The 19,869-nt window shown below is 36.6% G+C and overlaps 1 protein-coding gene across 1 annotated transcript; it reads right to left on the reverse strand.

The window, feature by feature from the left end:
- Positions 1-269: 269 nt before the first annotated feature.
- On the reverse strand, positions 270-19,486 carry pskh1 (protein serine kinase H1). The gene is made up of 4 exons (XM_059334386.1): positions 19,155-19,486; positions 16,472-17,220; positions 13,133-14,053; positions 270-1,048 (listed from the first exon to the last, which is right to left on the reverse strand). Exons 2-4 carry the CDS (start codon positions 16,538-16,540, stop codon positions 740-742), a joined length of 1,299 nt encoding a protein of 432 aa, XP_059190369.1. The 5' UTR covers positions 16,541-17,220; positions 19,155-19,486; the 3' UTR covers positions 270-739.
- Between the last annotated feature and the right edge of the window lie 383 nt (positions 19,487-19,869).

Below are 19,869 nucleotides of genomic sequence, written 5' to 3' on the forward strand. Positions count from 1 at the left end.
GCGTGTCGTCTACACTGACAAGACACAAAACTCTGATCTGATCTGCTCACGTCACGTATGTGTTTACGTCACATACATGCTCCAGTACAGGAAATAAACAAACGTGGGATTATTTCCATGGTGGGACCTTCAAGCTGCTCTGGCAGCTCTAATAAACTTACAGGAGTCTTTCCACCAAATGTACAGGATATGTACAGATAGTATTAGTGAACAGAGAAGGATCTGGAATTACCTCCATCACATTCTGGATGCAGCGATTGGTCGGAGGAGAACTTTGTGGAAGGAGTAGCTGATGAAAATGTGTGGCGTGAAAACTTCTGCATGCCCAAAGATGCTCTTATGGCTTTAAGTGATGCCGCCTGGCTGCATACAATCCAATTTCTCACACTTTTGCGTCACCGTATGCAGCAGATTTCCTCCCGAAAACGCTCGTCTAAACGAGGAATAAAAAGTGAAGACGCGACGCCACTTTTGCGTCTTCTGTTCAGACCGTCCTCGTGTGAACGGGGTCTTAGAGACACACTGCCAAAGGAATCCTCCACTGGCAGCATTACTTCTCAAACTCTACTTTTGCTAGTAGCGATGAAGTCATTTGTTTGTTTTTTAAGGCAATGATTTGGGACTTGAAACCATTTTGGCCTCCAACATTGGCAGCAACTTTGAATGGTGGTAGTCATTGTAAAAGAGTCACTGTAGTGCTGTTTCCCCCTATAAAAGGTACATAGAGTCCAGTACTGTTTCAGCCATTGTACTGCTGCTGGTAGCGGCGGTTCAGCTCCCGCAGCTCCTTCTCTCGTACCCGCCGGGCTTTGTTGGAGCGGCTGGAGCGAGTGGACTGGGCCGACTTGGTGCTGTGGCAGCGCGAGGACGCCCGCTTCAGGAGGTTCTGAGATATGCAGCGCTGGAGGTTCTTCATGGACGACGAGGCGGCCATGCTGACGATCCACGGGTGCTTGAGGGCCTGGCCGGCCGTGAGCCGCTCGCTGGGGTCCACCGTTAGGATCCGCTCCACAAAGTCTTTGGCCAGGTTGGACACGCTGGGCCACGGCTGGAGGAGGGGAGACAAGACAGAAATGATCAAACAAAGAACATATTATGCTCATTTTTAGGTTCATGTTATTCATTTGGGGATTCTACTAGAACAGGGGTGTCAAACTCAAATACACAATGGGCCAAAATGTAAAACTTAATAAATAATAAAATCGCGGGCCAACATTGAACAAATAAACCTTTTAATATATACCAAACATGTTTTGCTTTAACATTAAATATGGAACCAGCAACGCTTATAAACATACAATATATAACTAAATAGTGCAGACATGCAAAATCAAATTTCAAATAAAAAACACATCAATGTCATTAATTTATTAAATACATTTTTTTTTTTTAAATCGTATGCGTCTTTTCTATTTGCATCCTTCTGATTTAAATATCAAAATAAATAAATAAATAAATACATTTCAACAGGTTTCAACAGCTTTCTTTTCTCCATTTTTGGGAAGGGGTAGCTGGGAGACAGCTCTAGCTTGAGGTTGCTATGACGACTGTCACAGAGGAGCGTTTCTGGGTCCTGTCCTGATTGACGCGCCAAAACAACAGCAGGGCATTGTGGGATTTGTAGTATTAGCGGTAAATGCGCCAAATTTGGCCCGCGGGCCAGAGTTTGACACCCCTGTACTAGAACATGTTCACATGATTTGAAAACATGTGTCTGAAACACGCTGTTTTAGATGAGGTTTGTTAGTGTTTCCAGGTCCTCTGCATCTGTGCTTGAGTATCGAATGACACTGTAAATGCATTGTAGCGGCATCTTCTACCTTTATACTAGAGCAACTATTCTCAACCTTGGGGTCCCGACCCCAATTGGGATGATTTCTGGGGGTCGCCAAATAATTTTGGAAGTCAGCTCTGTCTCCACTGTGTTAACCCATTGAAGCCTGGAAAGCGGATACTCCAAAGCCCATTCTCACTGTATGTAAACTGGAGCGTTTCTACATAACATTAATGCAAATTGCAAGCTGTGTTTGGCTACCAATCTAGTTGTGATGTCAGAAAAACATGCATGTATGTACACCTGTTAAACTGACAAAATGTGTTAGAATGTACAATTTGATTTGACAACAGTGCAGCTTTGTCCATTGGACACAAGAGGGCAGCAGAGTACTTTGAGCTCTTAACTGACAAAAGCTGGTATTTGACCACGTTAGGTTTATTTGACTCAATGTGACCATAATGTCTTTGCGGTCTTTTGATATTGACTGACTCAATAATGGGTGTGAGGTGATTCATTTGATAATCAAGCAATTCATCAGCTTGCTTGAACAGAATTTTTTGTTTCCAAAAGCTCTAATGTAACAACAAATATCTTTAAAAAACAAACGTGTTCAACAACTACTGTCCACACTCTTTCTGAGACGGTTTAGTATGAGTGACTGGTAATGAGTCACACTCTACCCCCTACTGAGACAGGAACTGGGAATATCAAGGCTGCATGCCTTTACACACACACATTCTTGTACTTCTATCTTTGTGAGGACCCTCATTGGAACAGTGAATTCCCTACCAAGGTTATAATAGTTTTGGATTTCTCATTAGTTTTATTTTTTTAATTTTGTTGTGAATTTTTTTTTTCAAATTCAGTTAGTTTTAATTAGTGTTTAGAGTGAGTTTGCTAGTTTTAGTTTAGTATTTATTTTTTTGAAATGCTTTAGTTTGTATTAGTTTTATTTTTTTGTAATGGGGTATTTGTTAGGTGGGAGATTCAATCAGTAAATTTTGCCTTTATTTCCTTTGCCTTATTCATCTTTATTATGTATGAAAAAAGTTGACAAAGATGAAAATTAAGGACATTTTCACTATAATTTTAGTAAGTTTTGTAACCACATAATACAGTTTCAGTTAATTATCATTATCATGTAACCTTTAACCCTTAAAACAAAGTCTGAAATCTCAAAAAAGCCTTTAAAGAAGTGAGGACCGGCCGAAATGTCCTCACTTTGCAAAAATGTCCTCACTCTGTTGGTTAAAAACATGTTCTGGTCCTCACTACGTAGGGAGTACAAGAACACACACACACACACACACACACACACACAACACACAACACACAGTTTTTAGATTGAGTTTAGTTTTAGTTTTTATTAGTTTTAGTGTTAGTTTTAGTTTTTTGTAATGGGGTATTTGTTGGGTGGGAGATTAAAAGAGGTCACAGTAAATTTTTGCCTTATTCATCTTCATTATGTATGAAAAAAGTTGACAAAGGCGAAAACGAAGGACATTTTCACTATTGTTTTAGTTAGTTTTGTAACCACACAATACAGTTTCAGTTATTATCATTATCATGTAACCTTTAACCCTTAAAACAAAGTCTGAAATCTCAAAAAACCCTTTAAAGAAGTGAGGACCGGCCGAAATGTCCTCACTTTGCAAAAATGTCCTCACTCTGTTGGTTAAAAACGTGTTCTGGTCCTCACTATGTAGGAAGAACAAGAATACACACACACACACACACACACACAGTTTTTAGATTGAGTTTAGTTTTAGTGTTAGTTTTAGTTTTTTGTAATGGGGTATTTGTTGGGTGGGAGATTAAAAGAGGTCACAGTAAATGTTTGCCTTATCCATCTTCATTATGTATGAAAAAAGTTGACAAAGATGAAAATGAAGGACATTTTCACTATAATTTTAGTTAGTTTTGTAACCACACAATACAGTTTCAGTTAATTATCATTATCATGTAACCTTTAACCCTTAAAACAAAGTCTGAAATCTCAAAAAAGCCTTTAAAGAAGTGAGGACCGGCCGAAATGTCCTCACTTTGCAAAAATGTCCTCACTCTGTTGGTTAAAAACGTGTTCTGGTCCTCACTATGTAGGAAGTACAAGAACACACGCACACGCACACACAAACACACACACACACACACACACACACACACACACACACTCTTGCACTTCTATCTTTGTGAGGACCCTCATTGGAATAGTGATTTCCCTGCTAAGGTTATAATAGTTTTGGATTTTTCATTAGTTTTAGTTTTAATTTCGTTGTGAATTTTTGTTGAGTTTTTAGAGTGAGTTTGCTAGTTTTAGTATAGTATTTACTTTTTGAAATGCTTTGGTTTTAATTCAGTTTTTATTAGTTTTAGTTTTAGTGTTATTTTTATTTTTTTGCAATGGGGTATTTGTTGGGTGGGAGATTAAAAGAGGTCACATTAAATTTTGCCTTTATTTCCTTTGCCCTATCCATCTTTATTATGGATGAAAAAAGTTGACAAAAACAAAAATGAAGGCCATTTTCACTACAATTTTAGTTAGTTTTTTAACCACACAATACAGTTTCAGTTAATTATCATTTTTTTAATCATTTTTTCTAACCTTAAAGAAAGTCTTAAATCCAAAAAAAGCCTTTAAAGAAGTGAGGACCGGCCGAAATGTCCTCACTTTGCGAAAATGTCCTCACTCTGTTGGTTAAAAACGTGTTCTGGTCCTCACTATGTAGGAAGTACAAGAACACACACACACACACACACACAGGCAGTTTGTACATGATGTCCTGCTTGGCAACCAGCTGTGTTTTCAGTCTCCCAGTAGACAACAAGCTCCACTCTACACCCAGCAGGTAAATCACCAGTGTTGGCTAAAGATACATGACACATATATAAGCCTCAGATGTACATTTCTCCTCCACCTCTAACAATGTCCGGGCTGTGATTAGTTCCTGGGCTGCAGCTGTAAATGTGGACGTTATTTACTGCAGCTGTGAAGAAACATGACCCCAAGAGAAGCACGTTCAAGTCTGCTCCACCTCCCATTCCCCCTCAGGACGGGGTTTTCTTTTTCTCTAACGATGGGTAACAGGCCTCTCTGCCATGCAAAGTGATATAATACAAGTTGTTCTCTTGCATTTTTTCAAGAAGACAAAGTTAACCATTTATGAGATGAATGGTTTTTGTCCTCAGTTAGGAATGTCTTAGTCTTGTTTCACTGTCAGCTGATCAGTCGACAAGTATCACGTCACATGTAGATATATATATATATATATATATATTTGGCATTATCTGATAGACACAGAGGGGAAACATAGGGAGGAGACAAAGAGGTATGAGACGTGATAAAGGTCCCCAGCCAGAATCTATAGAGCGTTAAGAATTTGCCTATGGGATTTTGGATCATGGCGGAAAATAAGCTCTGTGGCAAACACACGTTTCTGATTTTTACACTTTTTGTTCAGCAGGATAATCTTCATAAATGAACACCACTTTTATGATGTTTGAAGGGTTAATGCAGCCCAGAAGTGAAATGCTAACATTCAATGCTAACATTATCCTTTAGAGGGGGGTGGAGTACTTTTTAAACTACAGATTTTTTATTATCTGCCATAACTTTAAATCATCATCTCTATTTTTCACATTATTTAGTTTAGAGATGGTAAAGGAAATTGTGAAACACACTGAACATGATGCTTTCAAATGTTTGTTTTCTGTCCAATGTCCAACTCAACAAAAACAGTAAAATAAAAAAGTATTCAGTACTTCCGCATGATTAATTTGTTGACTGATTCATATTTAATCAAAAATAGTTGATTCTATGTATTAAACCAGGGGTAGGACTCCCACTAGAGGTGGGGGACAAAATCGATACAGCATAGTATCGCAATATTTTGCGTGGCAATATCATATTGATTCATGACCGCCAAGTATCAATATTTAGCATTAACATTAGCATTAGCATTCCGGCAGGCGTCAGTATTTGCCTTTTTTTTCCCTGGAGGCCATAGCGGGCTCATTCTTAGGTGTGTGTCAGGATATTATGTTAGGAAGTTGACGAAATAACCCTGCAAAGTTAGGCTTTTTTATGTGTCATTCAAAAAAAATCAGAGCAGTGAAGCTTAAAGTTGAGGAAAGTTTGATAAAATGCTGCAGTTGCTGTCGTCCATACATGTTTGATATCAGTTCAGTTCAGTTTGACTGAATACTTTGTTGGTCAGTCTGTGGGTCTGTATTTGATAAAACAATTCTTGATTGATTGAATAAAAAATAAATTGTTTTGTGTCTCTAATACCCACAGATCTGGAGCCACATATAGCCCCTCCCCAGTGGCTTCCTGTAGGTTTGACAAAAGAAATGTAAATGAATAATGGTTATTTGTTACATTTCTTATTTTAATTTATTCACGGTTGTAGAGCTAAAATGATTCTTACAGTCTCCTATTGTAAAGATGTGCAGCATATAAACCGTGTGCTTTGCACACTTATTTTTTCTTTACTTTTTGCATATTTCCAGCTCTCTATATTGTACATTTTGAGTGTTTTTTTGGACACTAGATTAGATTAGATTTAGATTAGATTTTTATTTGTCATTGCACAGAAATACAACGAAATTCAATGCACTAAGCTACTGGACTCATAAAAAAAGCATAATAAATAGTAAATAACAAGATACATTCTTATCATCTCATCTCAATAAATAGTAAATAGAAAAGATACATTCTCATTCTGTGTGTGGTTGTGGTTGTGGGAGTGGGTGCACATGTGTGAGTAAGTAAGTGTATATGTGGTGAATATGGAATAGCTTGTCTACCTGCACTCTTCAATTAATTTGTAATCGATTTTTGTTTGTTTTTTCTGTGTTTTTTGTTGTTGTTTTTTTAACTGTAATTATGTGTATACATTGTGAAGCACATTGAGTCTGCCTTGTGCATGAAATGCGCTCTATAAATAAAGTTGAATTGAATTGAATTGAATTCTCTCAGCACTTAGTATATTCATGTCATTCATTCACTGTACCATCAACTTAGTGCCACTGTATGCATTAAAACAATACTGTAATTATATAAATATATAAAGTGCAGAGCATTGTGTTAGGTGTGGATGTCCTATTATGTGGTCAAATGATCAGTAGACAGAACTAATGCTTGTTATTATTGAAACAGAGTGGTGGCGGTATATTTGTTGATGTATTGTAGTACCCAGCAGTCACCACCAGAGGTCAGTGTAGACTGATGGAACAGGCAGTTGGTGAACTAACAGCACTATCAGTAAAATACATCTGTCCCTGTTTAGGCATACTTTGGATTTTGTTCTGCTGATAAAAGTGAGCCAACCAACATGGACAAAGCTGTTTTTGAGCGGTTTCTGTCATTTTATTTTGCAAACTTTAAGGCAGCTATTCTCAACCTTGGGGTCCCGACCCCAATTGGGGTCGCGAGATGATTTCTGGGGGTCGCCAAATCATTTTGGAAGTCAGCTCTGTCTCCACTGTGTTAAAGTGTTCATGTGTTAATGTGTTTTAGTCTTTTTGGTCACTTAATGTCTTTTTTTTTTGGTCATTTTGTGTCTTATTTTTTTTAAATCATTTTGTGGTCAATTTGTGTCTTTTTGGGTCGTTTTGTGTCTTTCTTTTTATCATTTTGTGGTCAATTTGTGTCTGTATTGGTCATTTTGTTTCCTTTTTTTGGTCTTTTTGAGTTGTTTTTTGTCGTTTTGTGTCTTTTTGGTAATTTTGTTTCTTTTTTTGGGATAATTTTGTGTCTTTTTTTGGTCATTTTGTGTCTTATTTTTTTTTTTTATCATTTTGTGGTCAATTTGTGTCTTTTTTGGTCATTTTGTGTCTTTTTTATCATTTTGTGGTCAATTTGTGTCTGTATTGGTCATTTTGGTTCCTTTTTTTGGTCTTTTTGAGTTGTTTTTTGTCGTTTTGTGTCTTTTTGGTAATTTTATTTCTTTTTTTGGGTCATTTTGTGTCTTTTTTTGGTCATTTTGTGTCTTATTTTTGGTCATTTTGTGTCTTTTTTGATCATTTTGTGGTCAATTTGTGTCTTTTTTGGTCATTTTGTGTCTTTTTTCATAATTTTGTGGTCAATTTGTGTCTGTATTGGTCATTTTGTTTCCTTTTTTTGGTCTTTTTGAGTTGTTTTTTGTCATTTTGTGTCTTTTTTGGTCATTTTGTGTCTTATTTTTTTTTTTATCATTTTGTGGTCAATTTGTGTCTTTTTTTGGTCATTTTGTGTCTTTTTTGGTCATTTTGTGTCTTTTTTGATCATTTTGTGGTCAATTTGTGTCTTTTTTGATCATTTTGTTTCTTTTTTGGGTGATCTGAACTGTGCGTGTGAGATTCTGTTCAGTGAGCGGGGGTCACGGACAACATGCATGTTAAATTGGGGGTCGCGACTCAAAAAGGTTGAGAACTACTGCTTTAAGGGACTGCCTCTGAAGAGCAACACGGAGCTGCTGGGGGCTGCTCAGTGGACAGATGATGAGCTGACAGCTCTGGCACGGCAGGGAGAGACAGCAGGGGAAAACAGCATGTAGACAGCAGAATATTTGGATAGGAGAGTTTACACAGAAACACAAACACGTCATATAATACAATACCGTCAAAAAATAGATACCGCCCAAGCCTATTTGATTGAAGCATTCAGCCAATTGAGGCTGTCGTTCAATAACAGTTAAAGGAACCCTGTAAAGTTGTTGACCATTGGTAGCTTAATGGAACAATTTTTCCATGTTTTGTTTGTATCATGCATACCAGAGTTGCACAAGTTATTTCAATGATAAGATAGTTGGTGGCAGTAATGTGCCAAGAAAACTGGTAAGGAAGAAGATGACAAGCTTCACCAACAATGCAGGATCTAAATCACCTTTAACCCATTGACGCCGGGAAAGCATTACCGCATTTCTACCATTAAAACCGGGAGCGCTGTTGCGTCACTCTACCATTAAGGCCGGGACAGCGGATATGTCATTTTGTAGTATTTGTATTTTTTTCCACCTATTTTCGGTCTCTTGGCCAATGAAATGCATCAGAATCATGATCAGAATACATGCGGGAGTGTCGCAATGCAACATGGGACTTTTCCAGAACTTATAAATCATGGAGGAAGACGACTATAGCGGAGGAGCTCAGCAGGAAGTGACGGAAGAGATCTGATGAAAACAGCACCGATGATTTTATTGCTGATCCGGACTTTGAACCCTCGGACCAATCGACCGACATTTATGGATGAGGAATATGTTTTTAGACGACATATTTTCACCGAAGAACAGACAGATTTGTGGCCATCTGGAGATAATAATATTATTATTAATAATATATTAATATTATTAATAATAATAATTGATTGTGATGATGATATAAGAAATCATGACTGTTTATGTCTTATATTACTTTATGCGTCGTTGAGTACCCTGAAAAGTGCAATATATAAAATGTATTATTATTTATTATTATTATGATATATTTTTTTTTTATTACAGAAGGGTAATGGGAACTATGTCTATTTCTTCCAATGGTCATATCATGTTAGCATCTTGCTAATGGGCATGTATTAGTATTATGCATAGGATTTTTTATTCAGACAAATGCAACATTTGCTGAGTTTGTTGATTTTTTTAAAAACTTTTTTACAAATAAACTCAACTTCTCATGAAATCCACGGGTATACGCTCTCAAATACTTTTTGAATTTCATTTCTATCTGCTACAGAGGCTGAAAAATCTTCTGTTGAATTTCCAGAAAAACTTCAGGTTTTAGGGGGTTCTTTCAAAATCACCCAGAGGTTTTACAGGCATGTTTTCCAGGCGTTTTAGGCCTTAATGGGTTAAATGTTGCAATGCTTCACACGTTTGTCTGGAAACACACAATCCATTTAGGTGAAAATGTAAGCACAAGTTTTTTTATTTTACAAATCTCTACAAGTTACCTCTAAAGCTGTTATAGTAGTAGTAATATTTCTATACTAATTGTAATGGGTCAAATGACTACTTAAAATGAAGTGAAATACAGTTTGCAGTAACAAACCCATGGAGAATTATCACCCATTCTGCAGCTACCCTCAGATCTAAGGAGCATTTTAGCGCCTCTTAGCTCATTGTTTTAGTTCGCTCTCACTGCTCTCATAGTGTCGTTTCTTCATCTTTTTTTTTTTTTAGGGCAACAGCAGTCAACAGTTTCAGTGGAAAAGGTTCAATAAACCCAATGTGCACTATGTGCTCAGCACCAAACAGAAGCCAGACAAAATTTGCAACTAGCCGATGAACAGAGCGTAGCATTAAGCTGCCTAAAAGCTGGTGGAGACCAAAACCAGAGCTAAAAGTAGAGTGATTACCAGACTTATTTTCACCAAACAGCTGGAAACACTACTCCATATGAATGCTAATGGCGCTCCAAATCAGCTGGATGTTTCATAGCACCAACATTTTTATACTGTATATTCATATTTATTCTGCACTGGAATTCTATTCTACTCCTTAATACATACTCATTCTTTAGACACTTTATTTTTTATTGTATTTTTATATTTTATTGCTTGAAGTATGCCTAGGTTGTTCTTTTTATTTAGTTGTGTTGTCATTGTCTCTGTGTGTTATGCTGCTGCTACACTGTAATTTCCCAGCTTGGGATAAATAAAGTCTATCTATCTATCTATCCATCCATCCATGTGTAAATAGGCAACTAGTTTGTCATAAAAACTTGAAGGTTAAAAAATGTTGTGTCGACAGTTTCTTCTAACACATGGCCAAAAAAAATAATCGTTATTGCAGGTTTAAGGGGCATGTCACATTGGCTTGGCTTCTGTCTTGGACTTGGATTTTGTGTGTCCTTGTGAGCTACAATGCAGCTCACAAAGAAGCCATCATTTCGCCTTTCTCTCCTCTGTTGTTTTTCAAACAGAAATGCCAAGAATAAGTATCAATTTTTAGGCCCCAGTCTGTACTCCATGTTGACAGAGAATAAAGACTGCTCTGTCATTGCTCTCATGAGAAATATTCCTTTTTTTAAACTCGCAGTCTTTTATGTGACAACTAAGGCCACAATATCTACTCAATAACAACTATATCATCCTGAGAATGCATAATGGTGGAGTCCAGCGAAAGGTTCTCTCACAAATTCCAAGAAAGACTAAAGCCTAGTACTCATCCAGGAGCTCTGCTATATACGATTTGCAAACCTCAGCTAAAATACTGAACTCCCTGGAAGTGATTTCAATTATTAAATGTGACCTCGTCCTACCTGTCAGACACTTGAGAAGTTCAAATCTGGATGCCTTCCAAGAAAAAAAAAAAAATGGAGATGATTCAACTGCTCCTCATTAAATATTACAAAACTACTCAGCTATTATTTGCGCTGGAGTGGCTCTATGTGGGGCAAACATTAACCAAGGGCCCCTTTTCTAAATCTCACTGGCAACATAAACATCCCACACTATGAAACAAAGGAACAGACGACTCAGCATTATTCCAACTAGATACACAGATAGAGCATAAATTATTGTGCACACATACACACACTTAGAGGGAGGGCATATTGACTTAGAGAGGACAAATGCATCAGAGCGAGTACTGCAAGGTAAAAAGGTAAGAGTACTTCAGATAGATGTGGACGTGAGATGATTAGTGAGGAGAGAAGGGAGGTGTGTGAATATGTGTCTATGTTGAACCATGTCACCTCACAAGGTTATAATAGTTTTGGATTTTTCATTAGTTTTAGTTTTAATTTCATTGTGAATTTTTGTCTTCAAATTCAGTTAGTTTTAGTTAGTTTTTAGAGTGAGTTTGCTAGTTTTAGTTTAGTTTTTATTTTTTGAAAATGCTTAGTTTTTAGATAGATAGATAGATAGATTACTTTATTCATCCCTGAAGGGAAATTCGGTTTTCACAGCAGTCCGGTATTCAAGTACAATAAAATACAATAGAATAAAATACTGAGGTAACATAAATAAAAACAACAATAGAAAAAAACACAGAACAGAACAAGAACAAGGACACTTAAGAAGTTAAGAAAAGAACATCATCAGTTGGTAGGATGGTTGGCAGATGATGGTAATAATTAAACTGGTGATATGATGGCAACAATGCTATAGTGACTATTATTAAAATATAATAATAATAATAATAGTACAGTATATAATATATATATAATATAATATAATATGTAATAATAGATAATAAACAATATAAAAGTAAAATAAAATAAAAAATATATATATATATAAATAGAGTAATTACAAGTAAAATAATATAATAATAATATATAATAATAATAGTAATAATAATAATAATAAATAAGGCCGGTATAATAATAATAATAGTAGTATATTACAGTATATAGTAATAATAGTAATGATGGCAGCAACCAAGATTATTATTAGTTTTAGTGTTAGTTTTTGTTTTTTTGTAATGGGCTATATGTTGGGTGCCAGATTCAAAGAGGTCATAATAAATTTTGTCTTAATTTCCTTTGGTTTATCATCTCAGCCCCAATAAGGTTATTAACTCTTACAGTTCTGGGTGTTTTGAATTTTGGTTCTAGTGTAAACATCCCAGTCTCAGTAAACATATTTACTATGTGTTGCATGTTCAAATAGAAACACTGAATTATGAATGAAAAAAGTTGACAAAAACTAAAACTAAGGACATGATGATAGATGGCAATGAGGGAAACTGGCTAACTGATGTTTTTGGGTTATAAGGAAGGACATTCATTTACTTGTTATTTTTAATTATCAAAAAAAAACTTGCTTTCTCTCAAAATGGAAATTGAGATTTTTGGAAAAAATTGTTTGTTTTTTTTTATTTTTTATTTTTAACGACTCTTCACTTCTGTTTTTCCAGATGTGTATTTGCTACATCACTGTCAATTGTAATGGGACGGAGCATTTTCATTGTATTGTCTGTATTACGTCATAAGTAACTGGATATTTGTTTTCTGTGGCCACAGTGTGTTGTTTGTTGTTTTTGTCCATGTTGGAAAATGCAATAAAAAAATATTAAAAAAATAATTAAAAAAAACTAAGGACATTTTCACCATAATTGTAGTTAGTTTTAGTTAGTTTTGTAACCACAAAAAACAGTTTCATTTAGTTATCGTTTTTTTAAAAACTCTAGTTTTTATTTTTATTTCAGTTAACGAGAATGTTTTTTATGCTTTTGTTTATGTTTTTTTTTTTTTATTTCGTTAGTTTTTGTTAACTATAATAACCTTGATCACCTCACAAGAAAAGCTGAACTTCTTGGAAATCTGTTGACAAAGCCTCATGCGGTGTGTGGAATGCACTCCAAATATGGGGAGTGTGTAAGAAAAAAAGAGAGAGAAAGAGAGAGAAAGAGTGTGCGATATAAAACTCCTCACCTCTCCAGAGAAGCTGTACTTCCCCTTGAGGATCTGCCGGTACAGCCTCATGCGGTTGTCGTCCTCGAAGGGCATGGTTCCGCTCAGCAGGATGTACGATATCACCCCCAGCGCCCACATGTCTACAGCGTTCGTATAGGGTTTCCTCACCAGGATCTCAGGGGCGATGTACTCCGGTGTGCCGCAGGTGGTCTTCATCAAACACTCGTCCCCCTTCTTCCTGCTACTGGCCAACCCAAAGTCGGTGATGATGATCTTGGAGTCGGCTCCGGGGTGGTAGTAGAGCAGGTTCTCCGGCTTCAGGTCCCGGTGCGTGATCCCCAGAGTGTGAAGGTACTTGACGCCGTCCAGCACCATCTGCAGCACCCGCGTGGCGTCCCGCTCCGTGAAGGACCCGCGAGCGATGATGCGGTCAAAGAGCTCTCCCCCGGTGGCCAGCTCCATCACCATGTAGACGCGTTCCGCCGTCTCGAAGACCTCCATCAGCTGGATTATATTCGTGTGGCGGACGCGTCTCAGAACGCACAGCTCCGACTCGCACACCTCCCTCCCCTCGCGGTAACGGGTCTCGATCATCTTGATGGCGTACGGCTGCCGCGTGCTCTTGTGCTCCACGCGAACCACCCGGCTGAAACTCCCCCGACCTATCAGAGCTTTGATGTCGTACTTGGCGGTGACCCGCGGGTCGAACTTGGCTCGATATTTTGCCACCTTCTTCCGCTGAGGGTCGGACAGGTCTGACGGGTCCTTGGGGGGCTGGGAGGAGGCGGTGGGAGTGGCGGCCTGGGCCTGACACGGGGAGGTGGAGCCAGCCTTGTCTCCTCCTCCTCCTCCACCGGCCCCGCCCATCTTGCTCCTCGTACCATCCCCTCGTATGAAGTGCTTATAGATATCTGTCTGCTGAGGTTGGGGAGGATCAACCTGCAAGATACAGAAACACAGGAAGTCACAGGTGAAAAAGTTACAAGAGCAGAAAAAAACTAAAAGTTGATATATTCTGTGTGGAGAAACAAATATTTAAACAAAAAAAGAAACATTTACTAACAAAACATAGCAAACAATGTGTATGTAAACAGTGTGTTTTATTTTAATTTTATTATAACTTCTTTGGAAGTATTCTGATACCGTTAGAGGTTTTTTGTTTTTTTTAAAAAAGAGGCTGCTGACGACCAGAAGTGTGAGCATTGTCAACCCTGACAATTTCAGCCGAAAAAAATCATCTATCAACTGAAATCACCTGTAAAAAAAAAAAAGAAATAAAAAAGGAATATAACCCAAATATTGATATCAGTGTCAGCTGCAATATCCAATATCAGTCAAGCTAAACTTACTATGGACTAAGACTCTGTTTATTCACATATACTTGAAACTAGGGGTGTGCCATATCGCATCGTTCACAGTGATATCGGTATATTTTTTTTTATGGTTAAAAAAAATTCATATCATGATATTGGCAACATTCCTACTTCTTGATGTAGTGGTTAAAGTTGTTTTAATCACAAAAAGCTACTGACTCCCTGTCGCTAAACACATGCAGCTTTCAAAATAAGAGCACAGTGTGTTAACAGAATCCACCACAGAATTTACAAGAAGACTGTCAAAATAAGATGCCTTAAATAAAACATATAATAACCTTTATTCTCCTTTACAATATTCGATTGAAATAAGCCCCCGGAACCCCTAAATGGTTATTTTTATTATTTGCTCATACTCAAGAGTCAAGAAATTTTTTTTTGTATTTGGCAACTGTTGAGATTTGCACTTCACACTACATTTTAGATTTTCATTTATTTATACATTTTCTATATCTTTTTAGGTATCTCCTAATATCTTCAAGAATATCATTATCGCAAAAAATGCCTGCAATATCGTGATATTCTTTTAGGGCCATATCGCCCAGCCCTACTTGAAACTTTGTTAACACTTTCTATGAAGACTACATCTATAGTGCATTATGAGTGCATTCATAGTGAATTATAATGCTCATTATAATCAATCATAATGCATTATGACTGCACTCATAAACACATATAAAGCTTCATGATGCACTATATCAACAGTTATAAATATAGCTTATAATGACTTATAAATCCAAGTGTCTTATGAGTGCTCTTGACTGGTTATAAACTACAGGCTGACTGATGAGGCTTATAATACATTACAACTACTCATACCCCTCTCTACACACACCTCAACAATCAATTGTTATAAGGACTCATAGGATGCCATAAGTATAAATAAATGATCAATGTATGCTTTAAGTAAAGTGAGGTTCATATAGACGCATCTATAATGCAGTATAGCTAATCATGATGTTTCATTGTTGGCGTTAAGTGTAACACATTTTCATTAGCTATACTGCATTATGAAGCTTTATATGTGTTTATGAGTGCAGTCATAATGCATTATGATTGATTATAATGAGCATTATAATTCACTATGAATGCGCTCATAATGCACTATAGATGTAGTCTTCATAGAAAGTGTTAACAAAGTTTCAACTAGGGCTGGGCGATATGGCCCCTAAAAGAATATCACGATATTGCAGGCATTTTTTGCGATAACGATATTCTTGAAGATATTAGGAGATACCTAAAAAGATATAGAGAATGTATAAATAAATGAAAATCTAAAATGTAGTGTGAAGTCTCAACAGTTGCCAAATACAAAAAATTTACTCTCGACTCTTGAGTATTAGCAAATAATAAAAATAACCATTTAGGGGTTCCGGGGGCATATTTCAATGAAATATTGTAAAGGAGAATAAAGGGTTTTATATGTTTTATTTAAGGCATCTTATTTTGACAGTCTTCTTGTAAGTTCTGTGGTGGATTCTGTTAACACACTGTGCTCTTATTTTGAAAGCTGCATGTGTTTAGCGACAGGGAGTCAGTAGCTTTTTGTGATTAAAACAACTTTAACCACAACATCAAGAAGTAGGAATGTTGCCAATATCATGATATGAATTTTTTTTAACCATAAAAAAAAATATACCAATATTATCGTGAACGATACGATATGGCACACCTCTAGTTTCAAGTATATGTAAATAAACAGATAGAGTCTTAGTCCATAGTAAGTTCAGCTTGACTGATATTGGATATTGTGGCTGACACTGATATCAATATTTGGGTTATATTAATTTTTTTTTTTTTTTTTTTTTTTACAGGTGATTTCAGTTGATAGATGATAAAATCGATGAATGATGATGTTGATGAATGATGAATGTTTTCATTTTTATTTCAGTTAACAAAAATGTTTTTTCAATTCTAGTTTTCGTTATTTCGTTAGTTTTCGTTAACTATAATAACCTTGCTAGTAACCACATTGTCGACTCACCTTTTTGACCAGGTCCAACTGAACATCCCCTGGAGGCTCAGGGAGGACCTTACTGTTCCTGCACCCCATCACATCACCTTGGGCCCCTGCCCAGCCAGCCACACAGGCCACCAGGAGCCCTGCCTCATCACCGCAACAGCTGATTCAACACACCCAGGGCATCCAACATCCAGGCTGTACCCAGACTCAGACAGAGGGTTCATGAATAAAGCTGATTACACCCACTCAAGTCCCAATGAGCTGGCATCAGCAGTCACACTTCATGAATACACCCCATACATCCACTTAAGTCCCGTTTAAAAAGTCCAAGAGTTCATGAATATTTTCTGGGCAAGCACGTTTTGTGTCTCAGCTCCATCAGCAAGTGCTGATCAGTATTACTGCTTGTCTTTTTGGTGCACTTTTCTTTTCTTTTACAGGCCTGTCCTGTAAAGGGGGGGGGGTACCTCCAGTCCCTGGAAGAGCCTGTCAGGGCCCCATCTCAGATCAGAAACTGCATGAATGCAGATAGTATGGATGCTCACGGGACACAGATGATTGATCAAGGCAAGGGGGAGGGAGAGAGGATCTCTGAAATAAGTTTAAGGGTGGTTGCCTTTAGGAGAAATACAGAAAAATTCAGGCAGAACTCCTATAGAAAATAAGATCATCAACTACGCTCCGATCCATCGGGGGAAGTTGCAATGTCAGCAGCGGTCTTGCCACAGATAAAACAGCTCCCCTGGAGAATCACAGGCTGGAGGGAAACTCTGAAATGCAGAAGACAAAATGAAACATGAGTCTTGAGTGATTCTGGTTCGGCTCACACAAGGACATGAGTATAATGCTGAATTACGACATGCTAGATTTTAATTAAGGCAATTACTGAAACACAGCAGGAGACTGACCTTAACACGTTGATCATTTTAGCTATAAAGTCACTCAACATTTTTGCATGGATGTTCCCTGCTGAGGCCATATTGTGAGTCTTTCAGCCAAGCCAAAGTATGATTACTGCTATCCAGACGTGTTTTCAAATGGCCAAGAAAACAAGGGCTAGCTTTGCCATTGTAATAAATAGCTGCTCCACCACAGATGGTCACATATATCCCAGTATCAAATGTTGGAACTTGCTTGGTATGTTGTTAAAAGTTCTCAGTCAAACATCTTTTTATCAACTTACTTTACTTTTTAAATGATAACAACTGGAAACACCCCTCAAACGTACCTTTAAAGTACGCTAGCCGCTGAAGGAAACACGACACATGAGGACATTTCTGTCAGAAATTTAATGGACGATGTATTAACTCTATGGAGTCTTGGGCTAGTTTGTCCATTTTTTAATCCTTGTCATGTCTTTTCGTGTCTTTGTAAGTCATTTTGTGTCTTTTTTTGGTCATTTGTGTCTTTTTTGGTAATTTCGTGTCTGTTGTTGTGTCTTTTTTTAGTTATTTTGTGTCTTTTTTTGGTAATTTTGTGTCTTTTTTGGTAATTTGTGTCTTTTTTTGGTAATTTTGTGTCTTTTTTGGTCATTTTGTTGTGTCTTTTTTAGTCATGTGTCTTTTTTTAGTTATGTTGTGTCCTTCTGTGTCTTTTTTTAGTCATGTTGTGCCTTTTTTAATTCATTTTGTGTCTTTTTTTGTCATTTTGTGTTTTTTTGGTAATTTCGTGTCTGTTATTGTGTCTTTTTTTTTAGTTATTTTGTGTCTTTTTTTGGTCATTTGTGTCTTTTATGGTAATTTCGTGTCTGTTGTTGTGTCTTTTTTTAGTTATTTTGTGTCTTTTTTTGGTCATTTGTGTCTTTTTTGGTAATTTTGTTGTGTCTTTTTTAGTCATGTGTCTTTTTTTAGTTATGTTGTGTCCTTCTGTGTCTTTTTTTAGTCATGTTGTGCCTTTTTTAATTCATTTTGTGTGTTTTTTTGTCATTTTGTGTTTTTTTGGTAATTTCATGTCTGTTGTTGTGTCTTTTTTTAGTTATTTTGTGTCTTTTTTTGGTAATTTTGTGTCTTTTTTTGGTAATTTCGTGTCTGTTGTTGTGTCTTTTTTTTTGTTATTTTGTGTCTTTTTTTGGTAATTTTGTGTCTTTTTTTTAGTCATATTGTGTCTTCTTTTAGTCATGTTGTCTTTTTGTGTCTTTTTTAATTCATTTTGTGTCTTTTTTTAGTCATTTTGTGTGTGTTTTTTGGTCATTTTCTGTCTTTTTTAGTCATTTAGTCCAAAAAATAATCTGATTTTGAATCTTTTTTTTCACTTTCAAAACACTATCATGCTCAATAAACAATTCTAAATGTTGCAAATGTGAACAAAGGTTGCAACATAACATATAAGAGGGTTCCATCCAGTTCTATCATTTAATACAAGATAAATCTGACCTTGTCTCCAGTTTTACTTGGTATATCATCATCAAACTGAAACTGGCCTCATGGAGTTTACAGCCAGAACTTTAGAGGTAAATAAATGTACAGCAGGGCTCCACGCTGCTTTGTTTTCTACTCTGGATGTCATGAAGAAGTCATGCTTTGGAGCTTCTGGAGGGTTAAAGTTGAGTTAGAATAAAAAATGAGCAGGCCCTATTCATGTCAATGTTTTTTCTTTAGCCCAAAGCTCATCTGACCTGTTATTTTCAGCAACCAAGACATTCACTAAAACGTTCCCAAATAACATTTTATGACATTTTAATTGTAAAAGTGACTTTCAATCTCACCTCATTACTTCTCGGAGAGAGCGAAGTGTGTGAGCATGCTAACTAGCCTGCTAGCAGCAGGGCAGGACTCCCAACTCTGCCAGATCCAGATCCAGATCCAGCCTCCTCACCCCACTCTCACTCAGCTGGCCTCTCCATTTTCACCTCGTAGTTCCCAACTTTTTTTATTCCCGACAACAAACAAGTCAAACCCGTCACTTCATTTCTTAGCGACATTTCGTGTCAATTCCGGAGTCTCATGGTTTTGTTTTGGAGATTAAAAGGACTGTATCAAAAACATAAAGTTGCCCCGTCGGTTGGTTTTGTGGACGGTGTTTTTCGCCCAGGACCACCTTCCCACAGCCGGAGAGCAGTGAAGAGCGACACAATGCCACACACGTGTTCCGGCTTGTATTTTCAAAATAAAACCTTCTTTTAAAAAAAAAAAAAACAACCTCTAATGCCATCAGAAAACCAAACAAGTAATAATAAAATATAAATAAAAATAAACATTTAAGTACAGGGTTTTCATTGATCAACAGAAAAATATATATATGTATATATATATATATATATATATATATATATATATATATATATATATATATATATATATATATATATATGCACACAACAAAAAAAAACATATCAACAGAAAAAAATATATATATATATTTTATATATAAAAAACAAATTTTAAAAATTAAAAAAAATATATTTTAAAAAACAAAAAAAA

This window comes from Centropristis striata, chromosome 6 (genome assembly GCF_030273125.1).
Source record: "Centropristis striata isolate RG_2023a ecotype Rhode Island chromosome 6, C.striata_1.0, whole genome shotgun sequence".
NCBI lineage: Eukaryota > Metazoa > Chordata > Actinopteri > Perciformes > Serranidae > Centropristis > Centropristis striata.

Coding starts and splice junctions, on each gene's coding strand:
- pskh1 (XM_059334386.1), bottom strand. CDS start 16,540: ATGGGGTGCAGGAACAGTAAGGTCCTCCCTGAGCCTCCAGGGGATGTT. Junction 14,054..16,471: donor AGTTGGACCTGGTCAAAAAG/GTGAGTCGACAA, acceptor TGTATCTTGCAG/GTTGATCCTCCCCAACCTCA. Junction 1,049..13,132: donor AGTACAGCTTCTCTGGAGAG/GTGAGGAGTTTT, acceptor CCCCTCCTCCAG/CCGTGGCCCAGCGTGTCCAA.